The 12652-nt window shown below is 34.9% G+C and overlaps 1 protein-coding gene and 1 pseudogene across 1 annotated transcript; one reads left to right on the top strand and one right to left on the bottom strand.

The window, feature by feature from the left end:
- Positions 1 to 3319: 3319 nt before the first annotated feature.
- Positions 3320 to 4879, top strand: LOC107468411 (uncharacterized). The gene is made up of 2 exons (XM_016087694.1): positions 3320 to 4313; positions 4539 to 4879. Exons 1-2 carry the CDS (start codon positions 3320 to 3322, stop codon positions 4877 to 4879), a joined length of 1335 nt encoding a protein of 444 aa, XP_015943180.1.
- Positions 4880 to 9736: 4857 nt separating this feature from the next.
- On the bottom strand, positions 9737 to 11055 carry LOC107468413 (uncharacterized; annotated as a pseudogene).
- Positions 11056 to 12652: the final 1597 nt, after the last annotated feature.

Genomic DNA, 12652 nt, shown 5'->3' with positions numbered 1-12652 from the left:
AAAATATGTTCAATTGCAAATTTATCGTTAAATTAAATTTTATGGTAATCAATCAATTAACTTTTATTTTACTAATAAACTATTTTCATGCAAATTATTGTTGATTTTTCAATATTATTCTATAAATAAATTATTTTTTTAAGATAATAAGACTATAATTTACTTGTCTAGAAATTATGATTTCACTGTCATGCACGTTTTTGTGTTTTTACTTATCAACTAGAATTTATTTTTTAATGAAATTAGAATTTATTTTCAATAAAACAAAAGTATCTAATCAAAATATTAATTTGGTCTCCTTAAATAATTGAACATAATATTATTAATTTTGTCTACAACAAAAATTTTTAATAAATTTTTTCAAAATAAAATTGATTCAAAAATAGAGAAAAAAAAGAACAACTAATGAAAATATTTAATTTGACATTGCCATTAAGAATAGGATAGCTATAAAAAAATTCAACCAAATAAAAAGGACCTAATTCATACAATTAAACTACCATCATATCATCACAATAAACTATAACATCACCAACTAAAGAGACATATAACAAATATGAAAGAGATCATGCCAAAATTTCAACAATGCTCATGCTATCAACTAGTCTACGTTATACCATAATTACATTTTTGTCTTTCATCACATGAAATTGCCATGAATTATCTTGGCATTTATGATCCTGAACATCAAAATGATGTGATGACATAAATATGTACGTATTTATTAAATAATTTTTATCATTCACAGAGGAATGAATAAAAACATAAATTAAGAAATACATTTGAAATAATAAATTTGATTGAGAAATATAAATAAAAGGAACATACCTAATTGAAAGTTTCATATTAGTTCTAAAAAAGGGGATTGAAAGAGAACGAATTTTACGTGCGAAACGAAGAAGAGGGGAATAAAAGTAACTGTTTGGTCCAATTCAAACCGATTTTTTAAATAAACCATTTATATAAAATAAACCGATTTTTTTTAAACCATAAAGTAACACGTGTCAGCCATCCAGAAGCAACTTCACCTGCAGTCGACTGCAGATGAGTTTCTGCCATTTTATATTGGTAGCTAACTTTGTTAGTTAATTTTAGTGTATACATAATATAGTCCTAAATATAAATATTTTGTATAAAATTATATTATAAATATTATATTTTAAATATGGTCACAATTCACATACATGATACATACATCATCAACAATATTAATTCACTGCATGCATGCATGCATGCTACTTATAGTAGTGAAGTTTCAAGTACATACTACATACTAATTAACTAACCATAATTAATATATAAAATATACGATTCATTAATTACATAATAAATTAATCAACAGCAGATAATTTCTTGAGAATGTCACCGTCAGAACCGGTCTTAACAAATAACAAAATTTTGTGCGTACACGTTTTGCATCATTTTTTTTTCTACGTTTTTTTTAATCTATCTCTAAAAAAATAAGAATAAGAAGAGAAAAAATAAAACAAGAATTAAAAAAAAATAAGAACAACAAAAAAAATTAAATAAGTTCTTGTTAAAAAAGGTCGTATAAATTCATAATCTTAAAAATTTTTAGTAAAAAATTTTTTGTATTATAATTAAAAATTTTAATATCAAAATTAAAAAATTTAGTACTGTTTTTTTACTTTATGTTTTTTTCAAACAATAACTCTGACTTCTTTTTTTATAATTTTTTTTTATTTTACAATGTTGGTGAACATTAATTTGTTAGTAAATTAGCTTCAAAAAATATACTCTTTCTGTTAGGGTTTAGGTATAAGTGACAGAGTGAATGGGAGGTTTACGAAAAAGGTGACACATAGTGAGGTAACCGGTAATGCCGGCGGTAGAACTAAAAAGGAGAGCGTCGGGGGTTGTCTCTGGTGAGAAGGAGGAGGGTACTAAGATTTCTAAGAAAGAACATGGCTTTCAAAAGATTTCCTTCCGCGACATGGTGACTCGACAGAAGTCTCCGTCTCCTATGCTTTGGAATGAGAATTTAGATGGAGAGAGGTTAGCCAAGGTGGTCAAAGAAAACTACAGGGATTCGCATCCTCCTCGGGTCATCTTCTCAGAAGAAGGGCTGGCGGCGTTATCTGTACCATATAAGGAAGTGATCGTCGTCAAAATCTTGGGCAAACATATGAGTTACAGGGCGATGGTGCATAAGCTGGGTATGATGTGGAGATTGAAGGGTGGGTTTCAAGTTCTGGACGTAGGAAATGGTTATTTTCTGGTGGAGTTTGACGCTTTTGAAGATCGGGAGAGGGTATTACTTGGTGGTCCTTGGATGATATCTGGGTTCTATCTTGCTGTAAAGCCATGGTCACCTGACTTCTATTAAGAGGAGGAGGTTTTTGGATCCACCATGGTATGGGTACGCTTTTACGGCTTAGGGATTCATTACTACCATGAGAAGGCTATGTTGAGGATTGCCACTGCAGTGGAAAAGCCAGTGAAAATCAATGTAGCAACTAAGATGGCCGCAAGAGGGAAGTATGCGAGGGCTTGTGTGGAGATTGATTTAGGCGTTTCCATTACTGGTAGTGTTGAGGTGGATGAGAGGGTTTTGGATGTTGAATATGAAAGTCTTGAGTTGGTCTACAATACGTGTGGTTGTTATGGGCATGTTGGTGTGGACTGTAAATTAATTAGTTCAATTTCGGCGAACATTAATGAAACAGGGGTGAATGAGGACAAGGAATAAGACAAGGAACAAGATCATGAGAAGATGGATCAGGTGCCATTTTCTTCTAATATTGAGAAGCCTTTTGTTTTTGGTAGTGCTACAATTGGGATAGAGAAGAATAAAGATAACGAAGTGCAAGTCATGGAAAGGGCACATGCAGGGGACAACATGGACCAAGGTGGAAAGAAAGACAAAGGGCAAGAAGGTCTTTTTGGGTAGGCATGACTAGGATAAGTCCAAGAAAGCTTATGTGGATAAATATTCTAATTATGTTGCTAAAGGAGAACCTGCTATGAAAGGCATCAATGGGGTTGAATCATCTTTACACATAAGTAAGGGCATTCAAGTGCTAAAACAAGTGAGGAACTTTAAATTAGCGTCGTCAGGTTCTACCTCTGCTCAAGGTGTGACGGGTGGCAAGCAAGGACCTGGTTCAGAATGGGCAGGGGCTTATTCGCAAGGCGCGGGAACTTCTAAAATGCCATTCAGAAGCAATTTAAAGAGATTAAGGCCTAATTCTCTTCAGAATTTTCCGGTTGAGAATGAGCACAGTGTGGTTACAGTGGAGACCCCACTCACTACCCTCAAATAATCTGAGGTGTGGGTCTCACTCCAAGTAATATTAATATGGATTGTGCAAATATTATAGCTTGGAATGTGAGAGGAGCTAGAAATAAGCTGGCTCGGGTGCATCTGAAACAATTGGTAAATAATTTTTATCCATACATTTTTATCATTTTAGAGACTCATTGTGCTTTCCAAAAGGTGGCTGTCTTTTGGAATAGATTAGGTTATATTCCTATTCATATTGAAGAAGCTCAGGGGCATAGTGGAGGTATTTGGGCGCTCTCTGCATGGCCCAGAGTATCATGCAATGTTGTGGCAGCGAGTTCGCAAGTGGTGTGTATTGAGTTTTCGAATGGCGGTTTCTCTTGGATCTGTGCAGTGATTTATGCAAGTCCCGTTCCTAGTATAAGGGAAGAAGCTTGGAGGGTTTTGACAGATTTTTCCAGAAATTATTCAGGTCCTTTATTAGCTATTGGGGATTTTAATGAGATCCTTCTTTCATCTGAGGTTAAAGGTGGAAACTTTGTCTCTCGCAGGGCAAAGCGGTTTCGAGCTCTCCTATATGAATGTGTTTTGGTTGATTTGGGAGCTCATGGATCTTTGTACACTTGGTTCAGACATATGCAGGGTAATCGGTTCATCTCGAAGAGGCTGGACAGGGCTGTGGCTACTGATGCTTGGTGTTTTCATTTTCCGGAAACCTATGTCGAGAATTTGGCAAGGATGCATTCTGACCACTGTCCCATTATGGTGCGATGTCAAGGTAATGATAGAAGAGTTGGGGTAAAACCTTTTCGTTTTCAAGTAGCTTGGTCTTATCACCCAAGTTTTTCGTCGGTGGTCAGGGGTGCTTGGGACAAGGGTAGATCCAATCCTATTTGTTGCCTTTCTCAGGTCAGAGATGATGCTTTGGCCTTTAACCGAGATGTCTTTGGGAATATTTTTAAAAGAAAGAGGGAATTAGAAAGGCGTGTGACCAGTATCCAACAGAAAATGGAGAGAGTTGATGCTTTATCCCTTATACAGGAAGAAAGGGAGTTACAGGCTGAATATAGTAATCTGCTTATGCAAGAGGAGTTGTTTTGGTATCAAAAATCCCGAGAGTACTGGGTCAGATTTGGAGATAGGAATACTAAGTTCTTTCATATGCAAACCATTATGCAAAGGAAGTGTAACAAGGTCCAGGGGTTGTTTTTGGAGGATGGAAGATGAAGTACTAATCCGCAAGAACTCAAAAACTGTGCAATTAAATTTTATAGAGATCTTTTTTGCAATGTAGAACAGGTAGACCTTGATGTGATGGGGGATCCGGAATTACCTTCTTTATCTCGTGAGGCTATTGAAAGTCTCACAAGAGATGTTTCTAAAGAAGAGGTTAGGAAGATGATTATGGGCATAAACTATTTTAAGGCCCCAGGTACTGATGGTTTTCAGGCTTTTTTCTTCAAGAAATATTGGGAAGTGGTTGGTACAGAGGTATGGGAACTTGTTAAGAAGGCTTTCGCTGGGTTTGATCTGGATAGTGCTCTGTTTGACACTTTGGTGGTGCTGATTCCTAAAGTTGATAACCCGTCTCGCATGAAAGAGTTTCGTCCTATCAACCTCTGTAATGTCATCTAAAAGATTATAACTAAGGTAGTTGTGGAGATGTTATGACCTTTTCTACAAGATATCATTGGCCCTCTGTAGGGAGGGTTTATTCCTGGAAGGGGTGCCCCAGACAATATCATTGTAGCCTAGGAGGTTCTTTATTTTATGAAGAAAACCAAATCAAAGAAAGGTGTTCTTGCTTTTAAAATTGACCTAGAAAAGGCTTATGACATGGTGAGTTGGGAGTTTTTGGAGCAATCTCTCCTAATGTTTGGCTTTTCAGGCACTATTGTTTCTCTTATTATGAAATGTGTAAAGTCATCTTCCCTTTCTCTAATGTGAAATGGTAACCGGTTGGATGGTTTTTAGCCAAAGAGGGGTTTGAGGCAAGGAGACCCTATGTCTCCTTATTTATTTGTTATTTGTATGGAGAGGTTGAGTTGCCTCATTGCTAGGCAAGTGGAGGTTGGTAGATGGAAACCAGTGACTATGTCTAGGGGAGGTCCTGTAATCTCCCATCTCCTTTTTGCAGACGACCTTATCCTTTTTCGCAAAGCGAAAAAATTTCAAGTGCTTCATGTTTTGGACACTATGGCCACCTTATGCAGAGCATCTGGTATGAAGGTAAATTTTGACAAATCTCGTACTATCTGTTCTATGAATATTTCTAGACAACGCAAGAATCTCTTCACTGGTATTTATTCTATCTGCTTTGCTAATTCTCTGGAAAAATACCTTGATGTTCCCATCAAGTATGGCAGAGTTACTAAAGTTGATTTTAATGATGTGGTTGATAAGCTTACTAATAGGCTAGCATCTTGGAAAGGTCGCTTCCTTAATAAAGCTGGTCGGATTTACCTTCCTAAATCAGTTTTATCTTCTATACCTATTTATAGGATGCAAGTAAGCCTTTTTTATCAAGTGTGTGCTATAACATTGATAAGTTTACTAGAAATTTCATTTGGTGTGGTAGTCATAATCACCGTGGTCTTTATTTAGCATCTTGGAGAGTTTTGACGACTCCAAAAAAGTTTGGAGGTCTTGCTTTGCGAGAGGTGCGGTTGGTCAATTTTTCTTTATTAGGAAAGCTAGTTTGACAAATTTTGATGAATCAAGAGAAACTGTGGGTCAAGATTATGCTTCAGAAATACCTCCAGAATAGAAACCTATTTGCAGTTAAAGCAATCGGTTCTTCATCATATATATGGAAGTCTATTGTGCACACAGCTTTCATATTAAAGGGAGGGTTTGTTTGGGAAGTGGGAGCTCTTTCTAAGAATTTCTGGTTTGACTCTTTGTTGCACTCTGGACCAGTAGGAGCGAGGGTTAAATTTCTTGATATCTGTGAGGCTGCTTTGACCATTGAAGATGTTTACCGTGATGGAGTTTGGCATTTAGAGAGGATTTACTCTTTTATTCCTAGGGACTTAAGGGAAGACATTCTTAGTTTAGTACATATTTCGGCTTCTGGTCGTGATTTGGTTGGAGTTGGGAGCACACTCTTTACTCTGCTAAACAAGGATATTTATGGTTAATTCAGAATAAGTTGAATTAGGATAGGAATATCAATTCACTTTAGCTTTGGAAGGTGCGGGTCCCTGAAAAGTTGAGGCTCCTAGTGTGGCTTTGCCTTCATGATACTGTACCAACTCAATATCTACATTTTTGGCGACATCTCTCCTCCTCATCCTTATGTAGACGTTGCAATAAACTTTCGGAGACAATTCTTCATTGTTTTCGGGATTGTGAAGTGGTGCGATCAGTTTGGGTTTCTCTAGATTTTTTCTGATGTGTGTTTCTTTGGCTCTCACGAGGTGTATGATTGGTTTAAGCATGGCCTCCTCAATGAAGGTTGTTCCAAATTTGCAGCTATAATATGGTCAATTTGGTAAGACAGAAATATTGGTAATTTTCAGGGAGTTTTTGGATCTCCTGGGTCAATTGCATATAAGGCTCGCAGGTGGATGGTGGATTTTGAATATACAACTCAGAATCCAGTGTGTTGCGTCCAGGGATTAAAACCTCTGTCTTGGTCTCTGCCAGAACCTTGTGCTTAGAAGTTAAATTGTGATGGGAGTGTGAGCTTGGGGATGATTGTGCTGGTTTTGGGTGGGTAATTCGCGATAGCTCCAGTCAATGGGTAATGGGATGCTTAGGAAATTTCTTTGGATCTAGTATCATCAAGATAGAGTTGTGGAGTATATGAAAAGGTTTGGCTTGGGCTTGGGAGGCGGGTCTTAAGCTTGTTGTCTGTGAGACAGATTGCGCAGCAGCTTTTGAGCTAGTGACTGGTTGGCAAGTTCCACTCTGACATCTTGAAAAAGAAGTGATACAACTGATCTTTGAGTTGAAGTTAAGAAGGGATTGGGATATTCATTTTGAGCTTATCCCGAGAGAAGCTAATGTCGTGACAGATCGGTTGACAAAGATAGAATCTGGAGGTAGCGGAGCTGATGAGGTTCACCTTTGGCACCAACCGCCAGAGATGGTTTGTCCTCTCTTGCTGTTAAGAACCTGATTTCTTTTCTTTTTCTTTTCTGCTCCTTTGTTTTTTCTCTTGGTTGTTCACCAAAAAATTTACTTTCAATGATAAGATAATGATAAAATCTGTTAAGAGATTGCCACCTTAGTATAATTAGTTAAAGTTTTGCTATTTATCCTCTGTTCTTTCGTCAGTCAGCATTTTTTGTTATTTTTCTTTTGTTTTTTAGTGTTAGTTAGTTAGCATTTCTATATTATATATATGGAGACCACTTTAATAATATATTAAAAATGTCTTTTTTTAAAGACATTTACATGTGTCATGTTATTATTGGATATCTTTATTAAACCGGTTAATAATGAGAAGTTTATCGTCTCAACTTTTTTTTCTCTCTTTCCCACCGAATACATCTATGCTTCTTTCTTATCTATGAAAATTTGATTAAACCACTCAGCAACTCACTTTTTAACACACTCTCTCATAATTTTTATTATTTTATTTTTTACAAAGAATACAAAAAATTAAGCAAACAATAAAAAAGAATAAAATAAAAAATTATGTAATTTTTTATTTATTTTTTAATTTATATTTTTTATAATAAATACAAAAAATTTTTAAAAGAAAAATACATAATTTTATAAATAAAAACTTATAAATTCTGCAAGAGAAAAAAAAAAGAAAAAACAAAAAAAACTGCAACATCAAGTTTAAAATTTTGAAAGATTTTGGTATTAAAGTTAGAAATATTTATTTTATAGTTAAAAAATTATGATATTATTTTTTACATGAAAAAGAAGAAATGTGATTTATGTGCACATATATGAATAATTTTTATTGAATTTGAGCCAATTTAATTAGATTTGGTTAATGAAAATATTTAATGCATAATAGGATTGATATTTCTTAGCTTGGTGCCATAAATTATTGAGAACAATAATAATCATAATGATGTACTAAGCAATAAAGGTGAGACTTGTTCGAGTTAAGTGTCAATTGTGAATGCACAAAATGAAGTGTGGTATAATGACCCAAATAATGGTGCATTGGTGGTGCAACTGAACAATGTAAGATATCGCTATAATAGGATAGTAACCGATGGGGTCGCTGTATTTGCAAGTTTTAATTATTGTCTCTTTTTTTTGACAGAAAGAAACGTTTTTTAATTATAGAAAAGTTAAACGACACTTACAAATATAAAAAATATTAATTTTACATAAATAATAAAAAATAAATATCTCATGTATTGAACTAAAATTTGATAATAAGTTCAGCATTTGATTACTAAAAATTTCAACGAAAAAAATTAAATAGAATCTTTTTTTTTTAAATTTACACACATGTACTGCAAGTTAATAAGATATATCTTCTTCTTTTTCATATAGATTTAAATATTTTTTATTCTAAAATTTTTCGATAAATAAAACTATTTTTTCGTAGAATTTTTTTTCAAAATCTGAAAAGATCTGTATTATCATAACACTACCAGTAACCATAAAGAGAACCAAAATACCACCATAAAAGAAAAAAAAATCGCAGATGAGTTATAAAATTAGGAACGTAGAGCTAAACTCAAGTTTGAAGGAAGGTTATTTTAGATCTACATCTAAATCGAATCTCAAATCTAAATCTCTAAAAGAAAAGTAGAAAACAGAAACAAACCAAAAAATAGAAAACACGGAGATAAGAAAAAAGAAAATAAAGAGGTGGCATAGTGGTGCAGACAGAGGCGGAGGAGAACAGAAAAATAGAAGAGAAGGAGAAAGGAGGAGAAAAAAGAGAAGACAATGGAGGCAAAAAAAAGAAAAAAAAAGGTTAAAGGAGATTGAAGCATAAGAGGACCACCAGGATCTAGATTGAGGCGACGGCAGTAGCCTTCAAGAGAGCTTTGCGGTTTACCTCGATGGGAGAAAGAGGAGAGCTGCCCTAGGATTTTGAAAGTTTAGTTTTAATTATTGTCTTAATGATAATAGTAAGGTCTTTTAATTTAAATTGTTGTCTTGTGAAATTTTTTCTATACAAGGGTCTCTCTCCGTTGCTAAGACCATCTCTAGTAGAAAATTCATCCTAATTTCTCTTTATGACCCACCTGTCATAAAAAATAAATCCACTTCAGCTTTTACGTCATAAAGAGTAAATAGGAACTCAAAATATCTCTCTCTTCTCCATTAGAAGGAACTAACTTTAGTCCCTATTGTGGTCCCACTTAATTAATTAATTAAAATACTTGAAATTAATGTAATTAATTTTTTCAATAATGTAATTTAAATTTGTAAATTTAAAAATAATTCACTATTAAAAGATATTAATATTAAATAAATTCATATATAATAATAATACACAATATATAATTTGGGGTTACACTAATTTGTAAAATTACTTAATACAAAGAAAAACATAATTAAGTTTTATAGTTGACGATAAGCATTGTGAAATTGCCATATGTGTTCAATCAAGTCCTCTTTCAATTGTCTATGCTGCTGCCTATTTTGAAGTTGGGAATTTCTTTGGAGAAATTGATGGTATGGTGCGAAATCTTCTTCTCCCAACTGAGGTTGTGATAAGCCATTTTCGACATCATCATATTCTAAGCCCTGAGCAAAATTTCCTGCATAAGTGTCTCTTTCATCCTCAACAATCATATTATGCAATATAATACAAGCTCTCATTATGTTGGCAAGCTTCTTCTTTTCCAAAAAACGAGCTGGACCACATATAATTGCAAAGCGTGCTTGCAACACTCCGAATGCTCGATCCACATCTTTTCTTTGCCCTTCTTAGTATTGTGCAAATAACTTGCGTTTCTCCCCTTGTGGCTTTGAGATTGATTTGACAAATGTGGCCCATTCAGGATAAATACCATATGCTAAATAGTATCCCATAGTATAATTATTACCATTAATAGTGTAATTTACCTCCGGAGCACGGTTGTTTAGAATATCATAGAACACTGGAGAACGATCTAACACATTGATATCGTTATTTGAACCAGAAACTCCAAAAAACGCATACCATATCCAAAGGTCTGAAGATACTACAACCTCAAGTACTATGGTTGCAACCCCACAATAACCACTCATGTACATACCTTTCCACGCCTTTGGACAATTTTTCCATTGCCAATGCATGCAGTCAATGCTACCCAACATGCCAGGGAAGCCACGACCCTCCGCCATTTGTAGCAGGCGTTGTACATCATTTGATTTGGGTTTTCGCAAGTATTCATTTTTGAACACCGAAATGACACCTTCAACAAATTTTTTCAAGCATTCAATTGTAGTGCTCTCGCCTATGCGCACATAATCATCAATAGCATCAGCTCCTACGCCATATGCTAACATGCGTATCGCAGCAGTACATTTCTGGAGTGATGACAAGCCTCTTCTTCCAGTTGCATCAACCCTCTGTTGGAAATACGGATAGACGTTTGAGAGAGCGTCTACTATCCGAAGGAACACATGTCTTCTCATTCAAAATCTCCGTCGAAAAATGTCAGCATTATACACCGGTTCATCTGCAAAGTAATCTTGAAAAGGCGATCATGTCCTGTTTCTCGATCTCTGTTGATCCATCTACGAGTAATTGGGATAGAGCTTCTATCAATATCTTCTTCTTCTGAATCTTGAAGTAAACACTCATCGATCCAATTATCTATGACTGTGTTATCTTGTCGTCTACTTTTACCATACAAAGCCTCATTAAACATATCATCAAAATTTTTAGCCATATTTAGAAATGTAATTTTTAGTTCTCTTTCGAGGTGAGAAACAAGAATTGAAGTGCAGTTGCAAAGTCATGGATAGTTGATATTTATAAGTGTGTCTGCAATAAGTACCTTAACGGCTAGTTTTGCGACGGCTAGTTTTGCAACGGCTAGTTTGCAACGGTCACTTTCATGAACAATAAGGGCACAATAATATTGACTAATGTAAAAACTTACATCAGAAATAAATAAAACAAACTACATCATAAACCAGTAATACGCAATAAAAATAAGAACATACTACATAACTCTACGAATACAAGGAACCATTAAGTAAACCACTTGGCGATTATTTTCTCACATGCAATCTCATGAAGAGCTTGTCGTTTTTCACTCATTGTAGACGTGTCAGCATTAAGTATTTGCATATCCATCTCCCTTTCCCTTTCCTTGGCCATCATTTTCATTTCCCTTTCTTTTGCTTTTATCTCCATTTCTTTAATATACCTCTGAGTTTGTAATTCTTTTTCTTTCATTGCTGCTTGAACTTGTAATTCTTGTTCTTTCATTGCCGCTTGGATTTGTAACTCCTTCTCTTTGATTGCCATAATCTTTGCTCTATGTTCCTTCTCCTCTTCTATTTCTTTTTCCTATCTATTTGTTCCTTTTCTCTAACATTCTTAATATCTTCCATGAGAGATAATTTTTTGACAACTAATGATTTTTTTCGCTAAAATCTTCAGACATCTGTGCTTTTTCCTTACCTTTTCGCTTGCTCTTCTTTGATCCTTGTGGGCGAACGGGAGAGTCCACACCGGGTTCGTCAGCCAATAGTGTTTTTGAGTTTGATGAGGATGAGTATGCTCCAGTTGCACTAACCTTAGTTCTCTTTAAGCCGCCACTCTGTGTAGGATGAGTATGCTCCAGTTTCAATCCCTCTCAAAAGTGAACTTTTGACCATAATTTGTGGAATAAAGTTTATAAGCCAACTCCTTTATATCATCAGCGTTCGAACCACTCCTTATGTTTCGACTAGCTTGATCGTAGCAACCAGCAAATTGTGCAACAGCCTTGTTGATCTTATACCATCGTTTCTTACATGTAACTACCCCCTTGTCATGTCGGAGCAAAATTTTACACAGTAGCTATGAATTCGACTCCAAAATGTTTCCCCTTTTGATCGGTACCAACTACAGGGTCAGTTGAAATATATAACCATCCACTGATCAACATCTCATCCTCTTTTCAATGTCATTGTTGAATACTATCTTGCCTCCAATCTTCAATATCATCATCATTAAGGTCGATAGCATCTAATCCACGAGGGTTGGCAAAATCTGAATATTGCGAATTTAGACTAGATTGTATAGGAGTCTGAGAGGATGAGTTAGAAGAGCCACCAACACCAGATGAGTTATGTCTTGATGCACTGAATTGAGTTGGAAACGGCAAGAAAGTTGGAGTAACATTTCCGATAGAGGGATTAAATATGGACAAAAATGGAAAATGGGGTGTTTGTGAATTTTGATTTTGCGCTTGGAATATAGGAAACTGATTATTATAAGGAGCTTGAAAATTGAAATTAGAAAGATTTTGTGGATTTGGATTTTGAAATGAATTT

The sequence above is a fragment of the Arachis duranensis genome, chromosome 10 (genome assembly GCF_000817695.3).
Source record: "Arachis duranensis cultivar V14167 chromosome 10, aradu.V14167.gnm2.J7QH, whole genome shotgun sequence".
Taxonomy (NCBI): Eukaryota; Viridiplantae; Streptophyta; class Magnoliopsida; order Fabales; family Fabaceae; genus Arachis; species Arachis duranensis.
This window is presented reverse-complemented; position numbering and strand designations above follow the sequence as displayed.